At 46.7% G+C, this 13,989-nt stretch overlaps 1 protein-coding gene across 2 annotated transcripts in view; it reads right to left on the bottom strand.

Annotated features, from left to right (window-relative positions):
* Positions 1–13,989, bottom strand: part of STAB1 (stabilin 1) — a 57,915-nt gene that overhangs the window by 9,611 nt on the left and 34,315 nt on the right. For both annotated transcript variants that reach the window (XM_035338039.1, XM_035338038.1), the window contains exons 32-50: positions 13,716–13,793; positions 13,256–13,357; positions 12,639–12,746; positions 11,983–12,114; positions 11,702–11,830; positions 10,826–10,882; positions 9,967–10,053; positions 8,681–8,876; positions 8,199–8,294; positions 7,076–7,121; positions 5,735–5,814; positions 4,637–4,762; positions 3,900–3,973; positions 3,479–3,553; positions 2,792–2,911; positions 1,837–1,884; positions 1,635–1,718; positions 621–767; positions 319–456 (exon numbers count right to left, since the gene is read on the bottom strand). In XM_035338039.1, the coding sequence (XP_035193930.1) occupies positions 319–456; positions 621–767; positions 1,635–1,718; positions 1,837–1,884; positions 2,792–2,911; positions 3,479–3,553; positions 3,900–3,973; positions 4,637–4,762; positions 5,735–5,814; positions 7,076–7,121; positions 8,199–8,294; positions 8,681–8,876; positions 9,967–10,053; positions 10,826–10,882; positions 11,702–11,830; positions 11,983–12,114; positions 12,639–12,746; positions 13,256–13,357; positions 13,716–13,793 (1,923 nt within the window). The remainder of the gene's footprint in view (positions 1–318; positions 457–620; positions 768–1,634; positions 1,719–1,836; positions 1,885–2,791; positions 2,912–3,478; positions 3,554–3,899; positions 3,974–4,636; positions 4,763–5,734; positions 5,815–7,075; positions 7,122–8,198; positions 8,295–8,680; positions 8,877–9,966; positions 10,054–10,825; positions 10,883–11,701; positions 11,831–11,982; positions 12,115–12,638; positions 12,747–13,255; positions 13,358–13,715; positions 13,794–13,989) is intronic.

Below are 13,989 nucleotides of genomic sequence, written 5' to 3'. Positions count from 1 at the left end.
CTGGAAAAGGCATGTGATGGTTTGCATGGGACACAACCTCCCTGCCTACATCAAGCACTGTTCTCTGATGATGGATCATGGCTCCTTCTGTCCTAAGTATTGCTATGCCACAAATGCTGCCACCTTCATGAGCCAGATCCATGCCCTCAGACAGCACCTATGTGGCTAGGAGCAGGAAGGAGGAGAACCATGCATGGCCTTGGGCTGAGGATGCAGGGAAATGGCTTATCAGGGACAGCAATACCAAAGCTGTTGGGAGAAAGACTGTAGCCCTGCCTTCACCGTGGCAGATATTAGGGCATGTTCTTTCAGACTTGCCTGTGAGATCTTTAAGGAAATGTTACGATCCACCAGGTCACTTGGAATGAGGATCTTGTTGATAAAATGGATGACCCCATTCACGCCGACGATGTCACTCATCACTACTTCGGCTTCCCCATTGAGATAGATGCTATTCTGAGAGAGAAGGGATGCAGTGAGGTACTCCCACCAGAGCATGGCCCTATGAGCCACCTGCAGGCTGTGGGAATCACCCACCACCACCACCGTGGCCTTCAAATGACAGCAAAAGTGACATCCTTTCAAGTGAGGCAGGGAAGGAAATCGTGTAAGAGAACTACCTCTTTCTCAGTGATCTTTATTTTGTGGCCAGATAAAGATGTAAGGGACTCTTGGGCTTCCAGGTCACTCAACAGCAGTTTCTGGCAACCCACCATGTGGTAGCGAAGCAGCTCCCGAAGGAGACCTCTGCTCTTCCACTCCTCAAACTACAGAGAGAAAACAGGAAGGAGATCACACCAGGGGCTCTTTGCCTTGCAGGAGAGGCACAGACCTGATGGGGGAGACCTGGATTGTCCCAGGCTCTTCTGCTTGGCCTGCCCTGCTGATCCATCCTGGAAGAAAGCTGGTTCCCTCAAAACACAGCGAATGCACAAATCCATTCAAGAATTTTGGGAATTTTCAATCAAAACAACAAAGAACAGCATTCAGTTCCCTTGACGGAGGACAAACATCTACACTGGCCTTGAACAAGTGATGCCTGGGATACATGGTCCTTGGGAATTGTTCAGGCTGGGACTGGTGGAGTGAAACTGCCCAGCAGGACTTGCCAGTAATGGTGTTAGGATCTTCCACTTCAATGACACCAAAAAGCTGCTGCTAAGGACCTGTCTGGTTCATGAGGTCCTGGATGATCTCTCCACCCTCAGGTCTCCACTAGTTTGAAGTGGGATGGCAGTGTCCAGGGAACAGGGCAGGAATAAGAGGTCTTCATCACGGATACTCTGAAGCCTTGCTATTAGCAGCCTCTAATAGCCACGGGCAATGGAAGCCACCACACATCACTAATTTGGTACAGTGTCTCTGAGGACCATAAGACTCCAGAGTCTTATGGTCTTTGAGGACCGTAAGAGTCTCCAGCAAGGGTTTCCTTACGACAGGAACCATGTCCACCTCTGCCCAGACTGTCTCTGCAGCAAGCCTGCATCCAAACCTTACACTTATGGGGAATGGGGGATGCATTTAATGCTCTTCAGTGCAGTCTCTGCTTCAGTTTAGGGCATACCCACAGGAGACCATGGCACAACTGGAACTTGCCAGACACCTGATGGTGTTTAGGGTGTGAGGACACTTACCGTTGTGGTGTTTGCTATGAAATCTGCCCGTGGGACGAAGACAGTGAAAGGCCCTGCTCCACTGAGCTCCTTGGTGTTTTCTGCCTGTGGCAGGAAAGCATTTGTGGGATGGCAAACAGAAAACACAGTTCCAGTTAGCAAGAGCCTCTTGCAAAAAATACAAGTGGGAATTGCAGACCGGGAAAAGCTGTTTGTCACTAACCAGTATCATCTTAAAGAACACGGATGCACCTTTGATCCTTGCGAGCTCCTTAAACAAAGAGAAAGAGCTGGTGTTAGCAGAGTCTCTTCCACCAGCAGCCAGCACAGTGACCTGCTCCTTCCTCTTCCACTCCAACAAGTTCTTCTGACACACCAAACCACCTTGCCCTCCCTCCCTTGCCAGCACTGTGGGCATGGATGATGTGGAGGTTACAAAGCAGGCAGTGATCTCTGCCCAGACCATTCACACAGAGATGGAGACGGCAGGATTTGCTGAGACACAAAAGCGGGCTTCTTCTGCAGTGGCTGTCTCATAGATTGAACTGCCTCAATGCTCAGGAGACACCCTGAGTGCTTCACAAAACACCTGCTTTAACCCCACTGTGCTGCTACCAGAGTGGCAGACATAGCCTCGGCAGGGCAAGCTCCTCTCCTGAACACGCAGGAGCAGAAGCACAAAACTGAGTGTGTCTCTTTTCTCCAGGCTCTGTTGTGGACATGACTGCTTTTCATTTGCCATTACCAGAAAAGGTCACCAGTGTGCCCAAGGACAGCCACCAAATTGGCAACAGAGCAGGAGAGAGACTGCCTCCTTTCAGACTAGATCCCACGTGCTGGCATGGCCACAGGTGACACATGCCCTGAACCCACAGACTGGAAGAAGTGGCTTTCCAGGGGAAAAAAATGCCCTTAATAAAATGACATGCCTGGAAGCATAGCCAATGCTGCCAACAGAGCAGGACAATGTTCATACTGCAGCTCCCTTTGGAGCAAGGTTGCTTTACTGTGACTCTCTTCTCTAAGCTGGCACTCCAAATAGACCTCGGAGCAGCTGTCTCTGCTCCTATACCACACACATGTTAATATGACACTACAGATCCGCAGCTCATGCTTGTAGGGAGGTTTGCTGTGGGGCAGGAGGACTGAACTCAAAAGATGCCGTGCATGTTTCTCACCTGATACACTTTGCCATGGCAGGTGAAGCCATCTCCGACACTGTACCAAGAGCAGGAGCAGTTTCGAGTGCCAGGACCCGTGTACTTGCAGAGCCCGAAGGGACTACAGCCTCCATTGTTCTGGCAAGAAGAGCGAAAGGCTTGCATGAAAGTGCATCACCAAGAATTTGGATGGCCACACCTGCCTGCAGGAGCTGCTAACTATACCCAGCCCAGCGGAAAGGAAACCATTCGTCCATCTGTCGAGTGCCTTAGAATAAACATCACTCAAGGGCTTTTCAGCATCAAATCCTAGTGTGAAGCAAGACTTTTGTACCCTATTATTGAAAGCCTCAACAATGACAGAATCTGTGATGCAGATAGACTTAGCAGAGATGCTGCGAGCACAGCTTACTCTTTTGAGCATGTTCCACACAAAACAGAGAAACAAGCCCACGTGCCTTCAACCCTGTGTTGCTGTGCTGCTTCTCCCAAAAGAGTGGCATCCTGTCTTAGTGCCATGTGGCTGAGATACTTGTGGGTCATCGTGAGAAGCAGTGGAAACCAAACACACTGGGAAATCCCTTCAAGTGTGTAAAAAGGCAAGACAGACAGCTCTAAGCATGCAGCCTAACCCTGTTCTTGCTGTTAGCTGTTGGGATCAAGGCTGCGGTCTTCACCCCTAGTAACAGCAAAATGCAGACAAACCTGTTCACACAAGTTGATGGGGTTGCACCGGCTCACGCCATCCCCGCTGTAACCAGGAAGACAGTTGCAGGCAACCTGGAGGGAAAACAGATGCTCAGTCTGAAACTTGAGCCCAGCAAAGAAAACAGGCAATGGCTGAGCTGGGTGGAAACACCTGTCACACACTCCATTCTTTCATTGAAAAAAAACACGTTTTTGTCAACAACTACAGGCTGAGGGTACGTCCAACCTCTGGCCAACAGAAAGCATCTACTTTCAAGGAAGCAGCAAGCTTTTTAAGTCCTTCCCAGGCAACTTCCTCTGTGGAAGGTAATAAGCCCAATGCAGAGCACTGCCATGGAAAGGATTGCCTTTGAGAGAATTAGACACCTGTGACAAAATTCATAATAATATTCCCCTGACATTCAGCTTAGTTACTCACCTTCCGTGGGCCCGTTTTAACACACTCTGCGTTGGTGTGGCAACCCCCGTTGCTTTCAAGACAGAGGTCAATTTCTGCAGTAAAACAGTAAGGCCATGTTAGTGCTGAGGACTGTCCAAGGCAGCTGGTGAGTCAAAGAGGTATCGGTAAAGCAACAGGGAGGACTTGCCCAGCTTGGGAAACATCTTCATGGCAAAGTAACTTGTGATAGCAAAGGAACAGGGAACAACTGCAAGTTTTACTTGTGCCACGTGTGGGTCTCTGAGGTGTGATAAATCTGCCCACTGAGATGCCACATCTGCCTGAGCATGCTTTAAAGGATATGAGAGGGCTGGACTCCCCCACAGCTCCAGCCCCATCTCAGAACACCACAAAACGCTGGCCTGAGGCCATCCAGAGATAAAGGTGCCAAGGGCAGCGTGAGCTCCCTGCCCAGTTTCAGGTGGCACTGTGCTGAGACAACAGTGACCTCTGGGCTAATCAGAATCTGGGAGCACACTGAGCACATACCTACATGAATGTACGTAGTGACTGTGTGTACACCTCAACAAAAAACACTGTTGGATCAAGGTAAGCCAGCACTTACTGACTCTGAAACAATGACTGCATAAACAGACTGAAAGAAGAAACACATTATTCAGTGCTTTAAGCTGAAATTGTAAAGCTTTTAGCCTGAAACTCCCTTTTGCGTGGATGGTGTCTTGCCACCACCATCAAAACATGCATTGAGCACTCACCCAGGCACAGTGTCCCATCTCCAGCATAGCCTTCCTTGCAAACACAGGTTCTCTCTCCTGGGGACACTTTAGTACACACAGCATTTATGGAGCAGCCACCATGATCAATAATGCATGGATCTATTTCTGTGATCAAAAACAAGAGAAGTAGAATCAGCTCAGAGCATCTAGGGAAGATGAACAGTGCCAGAATTATCATCCATCTTAACAAAAATCACATTACTTTATTAAAATCTTTTTTTTTTTTTTTTTTTTTTTTCCCAATGAAACTGTAGGTCCTTTAAAGGCAGGGGCCTCATCCAGATCTGTGAGAGGCCAGTCCAAAAGTCATGCTCAGCTTAAACAATCCCCAAATTGGACTAACAAGTCCTTCCATCACAGCATTTACTAACTAAACTGACCAATGGTTAGATCAGAAAAACAATTTTCCTGCACAAAGTACCTGTGCTTTTTTCCCTTTCCCCTATTCATTTTCAGACGAGTCCAATACTAGAAAGGAACTGTGATGTCTACCAGTATCTTGATTTGACTGCTATAATACTATTACTTTGAGAGTTTTTTCTTGTCTGCTTGTTTCTGACACAGAGGTGGTTTGTATGTTGCTTTAGAGCAGCACTCTGAAATCATACCTCATTTTGCCACAGCTGCTATAATGCTTCTTCCTGACTTCAACATGGCCAACCAGAAGGGAAGCATGAAATTCTAGGGCATGGAGGCATCTATATTCCTGGGATTCATGGACAGAATAGCTTTATCTTTGCCACCATTGCTGTTTTACCAGAACTAATACAATCCATTCACATGCACTTGTCTCCACAAACAGTAAGAACCTCCCTGCCACATCTGCCTGCCTTTTTGTCCCTCTTTTGCAGGCTGTAGCAACACCAAGAGCATACTGTGTAAACCTACGAACTGGAAAACCTCTCAACCAAAGCATGGCAGCGTTCATGGTGGATGACTAGGAGGAAGAGGATTTGAATGATCTTGCCCTTGATTGGAAACATCATGCCATTTATTTCACAAACAAACCCCTCAGATCTGTGTAGCTTCAACAGATGTTTGCAAGCCTTGAATCTTGGCCACACTTGCCAAACATACCTGTGCAATGGGTTCCATTCCCTGTATATCCAGCAGAGCAGGAGCACATGGGTGGGGAATCTGCGGAGCCATTCAGGCAGCTGAAACAAAACAGAAAAACAATCATTGAGAACATCTCCAGATTTGCTTGGCCAGTGGGAAACACACACTACACAAGCCTGGCACGTGCAAATTAGCATCCACTAGCATCCATAATGACCAAAGGAAGAACATGCCCAAAGTTACCATTTCTTTACGGCACCAAATAATCAACCCCAAAATATGACAGGTAAGCAGCAAAACCCACCTAGAAAAGGGGTGTGGTGCTCAGCAGAGGAAGAGCCCTGCCACATCAAGAGGCTCTACAGACTCCAGAAAGAGCATTTGAGGAGGACGCCAATCATCTTGGCAGTATGCCAGAGGCTTACTGCCAAAAACAAGGAGAGATTGAGAAGCTGCTGTACTACTCATAGAACGTAGAGCCCGTTGTCTGTAGCTTGGCACTTTCCTCCTCTCTGCTACCCAGTGGTCCTCATGGTCATGAAGGGGCACTGGAGGGCTCTGGCAGGTGGTGGCTGATAGCATTTGGTACCTAGTGACCATCTGTCAGCAGCCCAGAAATGAGCCTGTGACTTTGGACAGCCACGCGCAGCTGGAACACACCTCCTGGACAGCACCACTTGGTTCCACTCACACTAACTCCAAATGATGCTTTGCTCCTTTGTGGGCTCCAGGCCTGAGTGACAACCACCTGCTGTCACGCAGACGTGCGTGGCCTAAATTGTGTGCCAGGTGGGTTTGACAAAGGCTCCCATAAGTCACCTGAAACCACCGCAGAAGCTGGCCATGGAGCTGGCACCAGGCACAGGCTTCACACCCTGCATGGTGCTCCTTGACTGTGCCCCCATGCTTCTGCATGGTACAATACAGGTGACTGTGCCAGTACGACAAAACGGGAGGGTAGATAATGGGTGGAGAGGGCAGCAAAAGGGAGTCCTTACAGTCCATCAGCCCACATAATTCCTTGGTGGGGGGAAGCTAGACAGAGAGGGCTTTTTGATGTCTATTTGCTTTGCTCCATGACTAAGGCCAGACTTGGAGCAGCTTGGAGTCTCTACTTTCTTCCATCCACACGTATGGAAGTTGTTTGGAAATATTTTATGTTTGAACAAACAAAATCTTAAGGGAAAGTAGATGGGGCTTATGACTAAAAAAGTTTCCAAGATGAAACTGATTTTTATGCCCCATTAATGAACAGGCACAGCCAACAGCCCTCTGTGAAGCCCTGAACGCAGAATCACTCTATGTAAAGCATAAACAAGTGGCTTTCTCGGAATGATCCAGCTCCTTAGCTGTACTTACTTGGCCATTTGATGGCAAGTGTTATTGCATAAGTCAGTCTTGATTCCTGCATGAGAAAACACAAACATGACCTGGCATTTTCAGTACAGCGCTTACTGCGGACACTTTTATCATCTAGAGTAAAGGTCCCTCCAAACAGCCCCACTGGCATGCTTGTGCCCAGACTGATGACAGGCACACCAGCACTTATGCTGACCCTCATGTCCTCCATGGCAGCACGAAAACCCTAATGGTATTATGTTCTGGTGTTGTACAAAGGAGTGAATTTGATGTCCTGATGTTCTTTTTCTGAGCTAATGGTTCAATTTGAACCTACCCATGTGGCCTCCACACTGCTAGGAATGAAGCAAGGACTGAAACCTTCTTATTTCAGATATTCAGGGCCTTTGGCTTTGCCCCATTCAGCTTGTGTCATGTTTTACATTTAGACCAATAGGACAGCTCCATTCAGTTTCCATTTCTGAATGTCCCTAAAACATTTAATGGCACTACAAACTCAGTTTTTGGATGCAAACTTTTACAATCTCAGAGGATTTTGAACTCATGTTCCCTCCCACCCCAATGGTAATCATGATCCCAAATCCTAGAAACAAACATCTTTGACATACTACTACACAGAATGACAGATTCATTGAGAACTGCAGGCCGTACGTAGCCTGAGTTCACCTCAATCAATGCATCCAGGAGCAGAAAAAGCAATCCAGTAGACACACTGGAGCACTTTGGAGGCTTCAAAGTCCTGCCACCTTCTTAGGCAAGTAACAGGAATCGTGGTCAACCCAGTCTGGCTGGGAGCTTCCATCTCTCCCAGGGTTAAGGGCTGTTCTTGAGGTGCCTTAAATCTCAGTGGAGATGGAACAAGATGATATGCTTTCTCCTACATGACTCTCACCCAAATAACTCCATGGCTCATGTGTTGTTGGGGCAGTCACACCACAAATGTGGCTCACATGCAAGAATGAGTTAGGACAGCCTGATAAGCTTTCTGAGGAATGCAAGTACATGCAACTGTGGTCACCTTGCTCAGCTAATGCAGATTTGCTCCAGCAGCTAAAGAGGATCACTCAGATCCCTCCACCAAAACCACTGCTATTACACCACAAGCCCCTTCACATTTGCGTACTTTCCTGGCAGGTTGGGCCTTTCCACCCAGGGAAACAGTCGCAGCTCCCGTCCCCTTGCAGTCCATCGTTACATATGCCATTGTCACAGGCACATTCTGCAGGAGAAGAATAAATGCTCGTCATTGGCAAACCAAACAGGTCTTAAAAGCAGAGTTTCACTGCCATTTCACTCTGTTCTATTCCTAATCCTAGCTGCCATAAAGAAGATGTTATGGGAGTATCAGGTCTTGCTACCTCACTACCAGGCCCAAAAGCCCGGGAACAAACCATCCCAACTTTCTATAGTTTGGGTGACATCAGGATGAGCAGCACAGCAGTCAGTCATGCTGAGGATGAAAATGGCGCTGACCACAAGCACTCCCTCCCACCACCCTTCCCTTGGTGGCCCACCAGCTGTTAGCCTGTCTCAGAGGTCCTGGGGCCACTTTTCTCCCTCGTGAGCAGCACGGTAGGCACAAGCTGCAATAGCCATCACTGTCACCTGATTTGCAGTCGGCTCCGTATCTGCCCACTTCACACATTTCACAGGCAGTTCCGTGGAAACCTTCCAGACATTGGCACTCTCCACTGCCCTCGATGCCATCCTGGCACTCCCCGTTCCCGGAGCACCACTGGCCTGGCTTCCCTGGGCACATCTCGCACATGTGTCCGTAGTAGCCAGGGCAGCAGACGGACCTCTGTGGAACCAACAAGAACAGGCCAGGGTGAGCCATCTTGGGCAGCACAGAGGAGGTAGCAAAAGCATGTCCTCCAGGCTCATGGCTTTGTTGTGGAAGCTACTCTACTCCTTTAACTATGTGACAGACTTCATTTTTGACAACGCATGAAGGGACTAGATGTCTGCAGGTGGGATGGAGTGAGCAAGAGCCTTGCATAAAGGTCTGTGTAGCCACTTGAGCAATGCTCTTCATTTGGTAACAAATGTTCAGTCCTGTGCCCATCCAGTTTATCTCCTAGCGTGTCCCATCAGTGAGATCCTCTGTTGGGCAGAGAGAGGCTCTGCCAGAAAGCAGGTCAGAAGCCTGATTTCACTGCTCTCCTTTCTCTCTGCATTCACCCACAGAGGGAGGCAACCATGATGGGACCAAGGTGGACAAAACAGATGAAGAGGAACAGCATCCAGTGAAGAGGCAGGCGTGCCCAGGGAGGGCAGGGCTGACTGAAGCTCTGCCTGTGGGTACAGTTTGTCCAACTGCCTCTCTCCCTTCTCAATCTTCCATTCCCACCAAACTTTCCAGGGAGATGTTTCAATACGTAGAAGGGGTCAGATTCACACAAGCCTTTCTTTTACTATTTCCTCTTCAAGAGTTTTCTCCCAGCCACGTGCTTTCACAAAACTGGGGGGGGATGGGGGGCGGTGGGCACAGTGACTGTGAGACCTGTTCCTCCCTTTGGTTTGGCTCCAGTTATTCATCAGTTACTCAGAAAGGCACATGCACAAGCAAAATACCATCGTTCATGCCTCATTTCCTTAGGAAACCTGACCACAAACATTCAACTCCTCTTCCTCTGTACAACAAAACCCGAAGCAACAATCCCAGTGCTGCAGACCACAATCCATCACCGTGCAGACATTTCCGCAGGTCTGATTTTTCTCCGGTGCCCTCTATCTCCAGGATGGAGAGCAACTCCCAGACAAGCCCATTCTCAGCTATGCAATGGCACAAATTCAGCCAGGATGTCAGCACAGGCTGTATTTCCACGGCTGTATTTCTAACACCCATCTTGCTTTTGTCAAAATGAATCCAAGCCAAATGTTTTTCTTACCAGAGAAACTTTTGCACAGGTGAAATGGCAGCCTGTATCCCCAGAGCGCAATGCACAGTGAGCGAGGTGCTTGCTTCCTGGCAATTCCTGCAAATATAATCAACATAGATACAGATAGAAGATACTACAACATGCCAGTGTTCTTGCCTAACAGAGGAATAATTCTTTTTGTCCTACAGGAACTGCCCTAAAACTCCAGATGTCCCAGAGCTGAGAGCAATGAGGCCTGGTGTGAGGTCACCCCACACAGCTTATTTTGTTACCTGCCAAATCTGTGGTATACATGTCAGCTAAGAAAAAGTAATTGGCATTTTTTGGACATAGAGTAAAGTAATGAAGCCTAAAAAAACAGATGTGGTTGATAGACAATTCATATCCAGCACAGAGATGAAAAGTTTCATTGTTTTCCTCTCTGGAAACATTCATCACTCACTCACAAACAAGCTGCAGGCTCCACCAGCCCACCTCTGTGAATGTATCCATGGTCTGGGCTAGAAAATTGGTATTGGCACCCCTATTCTTGATGATAATGTCTAAAGAGTGAGAGATCAAAAATAATTCTAGTTTTCTCCCCCTAATGGGGGAAAGTCCTCACATTAGATGCTCTAAAGGGCTCCTGAAATGCAGGGAAAGGCCTCATGCAAATTCTGTTAAGATCTTCACAGTTCACATTTGTGTTTTGCCTGCATAAACCTCCCTTTGTTTCTGCTTTCTCTTACAAACCTCGTTAATGAACGAGTCACAGAGGACTCAACAGCATATTTTTTCAGGTAACGAGATGACATCTCTAGAGCTATGATGGGATCATCAAAGCAAAGGCTGTGAGGTCTGTGAGATGCCACATGAATCAAAGACTCACCACAAGAACTGATCCAGGAGGACACTTGATCCCCTTCTCACACTTGCCGCATCTTGACTAGGGCACAGAGAACAGGACAAGTCACATGTGTGCCCTCTACCCACGTCACACCAAGACACTAGTCTTGAATTACAAATGGTGCTGTACAGGGTGCTGGCTGGGACAAAGACAAAGACGCATTTATCTCCATGGCTCAAAAGACCAAAGAATAAAAATCACAATGCATGTCCCTCAGCTCCTGGATGCTACCAAAAGCTCCATTCAAGGTCTTATTTCTCCACGCTGGTGATGAGACTGTACCACAAAACCAACAAGAGGACATAATTACACCTCTCTGAGCTGGGGAAGGGCTTTCTGCAGGCCTGGAGTTCCTCCATGCAAGGCTGCACATTTTTTTTATTTTTTTTTCTGATCTGTAATGGGGCAGGCCTGCCTCAGTCTGACCCTACTATCTTCAGATAGCCAAGAGCCACAAGATGTGTGGGGGCTGGACTTTGGCCATGACTCCCACACTGTTTGTAGGGGAGCTTGTGGTCATGTTATGCAAGGTTTGGGGTGGATTCTCCTTCCACAGCTGAGAATCTTGACAGTACCAGCACCAGCCTGCACTGTGACTGGTGCTGTGGCAGAGCCCCAGCAAGTGAACTGAACGTGATCTGCACGGGAGCTGCAGATCTCCTGCATTCACAAGTAAAAAGTCTGAGGCCAAGAGGTGCCAAATTCCATTTCACATAAGGACTAGCTGGAGTCAGACCCCAGGCCATAGTCTCATCCACGTGGAAGAGACGATGTAGGTCTTCTGCTATTCATCAGTTTGGTTCAGAAGGCAGAGAAACCCTGTGAAATGGTGGTCAGCAAACTGGTAATCAACATTACCTTTTGTATGGTTGTGGTATTGGCCGTGCAACGATTCTTCCGTATCTGAAGGACCTGTGAAACCCCAATCAACATGCCATTCTTTGTCTCGAAGAATTTTCCATCCAATGGAATATCATTGACAAACTTCTGTAAAGGAGAAGGAAAGGGCTGAGATGATAACCTTCAACTCCTTTTGCATGGATTGCTTCATGGCTGTTAGATAGCCACAGTCAGTAAACTGAGAAGGTGTACAAAACAGATACTGGTTTATCAATGGTAGAACAATCTACTGTTCTTACCTGGGTGCTGTTTTGATAAAACATTAACCAGTAGGAGAGCCCTAGCATGCTGTTCTTATGGATTCCACTTCTCAAATCTGTAGGCAAGAGCTTCTCTCCCAGTATAACATGGTACTGCACTGTCTCATTGTCCTAAATCCACAATAAATAAACAAACAAATAAATAAAATGTTAGGACTTGTCTGACTTCCTAGACTACAATTCAGTCTAGAATTGTATGTCACAAGAATAGTTCCTAGGCAATCTCTAATAGCTAATTTAGCCCACAGAGACTAGAAACTCCCTACCACAAAAGCACTGATCACACCTAGTTACCATTATTGGATGAAGCCATGCAGGTTTTTGGAGCTTTTTAAAAGGTTCAAAAATACCACATATATGCCATGGCTAGACAGGAAGAAGAAAATCTTGTGCTATCCATCACACACAAATCTACTCAGAAATTTGCATTTGGAGTCCAAATAGACTTTTCAGTTCCCATTGCAACATCCCAGTAAACCCTCTGATTTCCCTCTGTCTCTTCTAGCTTTTAGCATCAGATATACCCCTCCCCTCCATACTCAGATCTTCTCAGCTCAGGTTTCTGATCTGACAGTATACATGTGCCTGCAATTACTGCAATACATATTCAGAATGTAAGCAAGCAGTGAGCTTACCAATTGTGTCACGTTGGCAGCCTGGCAGTACTCCTCAATGGAACTATTTCCAGGAACAAAAACAGTATATTTTTCACTGGATTCAATTTTTCCAATGAGCTGGTATTGCTAAAAATAAAATAAAATAAAATAAAAATGTCCAAACATTAACATTAGCAATTACACTTGTACTCACTAAAACCAAACTGCATATGAAATCAATTAAAACAGCAATAGCACTAGGGGAAATGCTTGAAAACTGAATATACAATTTCCACTGAGTCACACGTGTCTAACCATTTGCTCCCTCAGTTGACCTAAGTGCAGTTCCTTGATTATGAACAAGCCTTCCTTTTCCTCTAGGTTTCTCTGCCCTGTACAAGCATGTGAGTGCCTGCAACAAACAGGACATCTTCCATTGTAATAACATGATATATGGATCTAACTGCAAGTATACAAACCTTTGGCTGTTCAAAGGACCTTTCCTAGAAGATCACACTGGAATGGTAGGAAATAGAATAGATGGTTTTCTTTTCTCACCAGGTGGTCCAGGTTTAGGCCCACCTATAACAGGTAAGCTGGGCATTTCCAAACATTAAGTTCTGACAGCCACAACAGAACCGACATCAGATGCTTACGTGTAACAAATCCTTGAATGTGCTGAATGAGGGAACTGTATCGAGCTGTTTCTGCAGACCTGGAGGACTTGGTGGAATATCTCCTAAAGGTGGCAATAAAACCTGCAGATAAAGCAAGCTCATCAGCAAGCTCAGGCAAGAGACACTGGGGGAAATTACTCCTGCCCTGCTTGCAAGAAAAGCAAGTAGAAATGGTGTCATTTAGCACAATTCTGCAATAGTCTTAACTCTTCTATCAGCCAAGAGAAGAGGAACTCGCCTCCTGCTTGTCCCAGAGATGAATACTTTAAACATCAAACAGTAGTGCACAGAAACATCTGTCAGGACTTTGTGATAATCAAGTATGTTTTTGTCATTATAGCTCCTTCTAACTGCCCAGGTATACATTACTTGTTGTCTCCATCACAGATGCTGCAACACAACCTTGTTGCTATGACTGTATTTCCCAGTATCAACATACCTTACTGAGGACATGAATAATGCCATTGCTGGCAGGGATGTCGCTGACGACTATACTTGCATTTTGAATGTTTAATACCTGCAAAAGTATAAGAGGGAGAAGCAGAAGCATCAGAAATCACCAGGCATATGCAAACCAGACATATGGTTTGTTCAAGGTTGCACACGATTAATCTGGATACAATTTTTAAAAGATTCCTGATCTTGAAGGCACCAGCATCACATCCAGATTCCCCACTAGATATAGCAGCTCTTGAGCAGTTTAATTTGATACT

Source organism: Oxyura jamaicensis, chromosome 12 (genome assembly GCF_011077185.1).
Source record: "Oxyura jamaicensis isolate SHBP4307 breed ruddy duck chromosome 12, BPBGC_Ojam_1.0, whole genome shotgun sequence".
In the NCBI taxonomy this organism is placed as follows: Eukaryota; Metazoa; Chordata; class Aves; order Anseriformes; family Anatidae; genus Oxyura; species Oxyura jamaicensis.
Note: the sequence above shows the minus strand (reverse complement) of the source record. Positions and strands in the feature narration are given on the sequence as shown.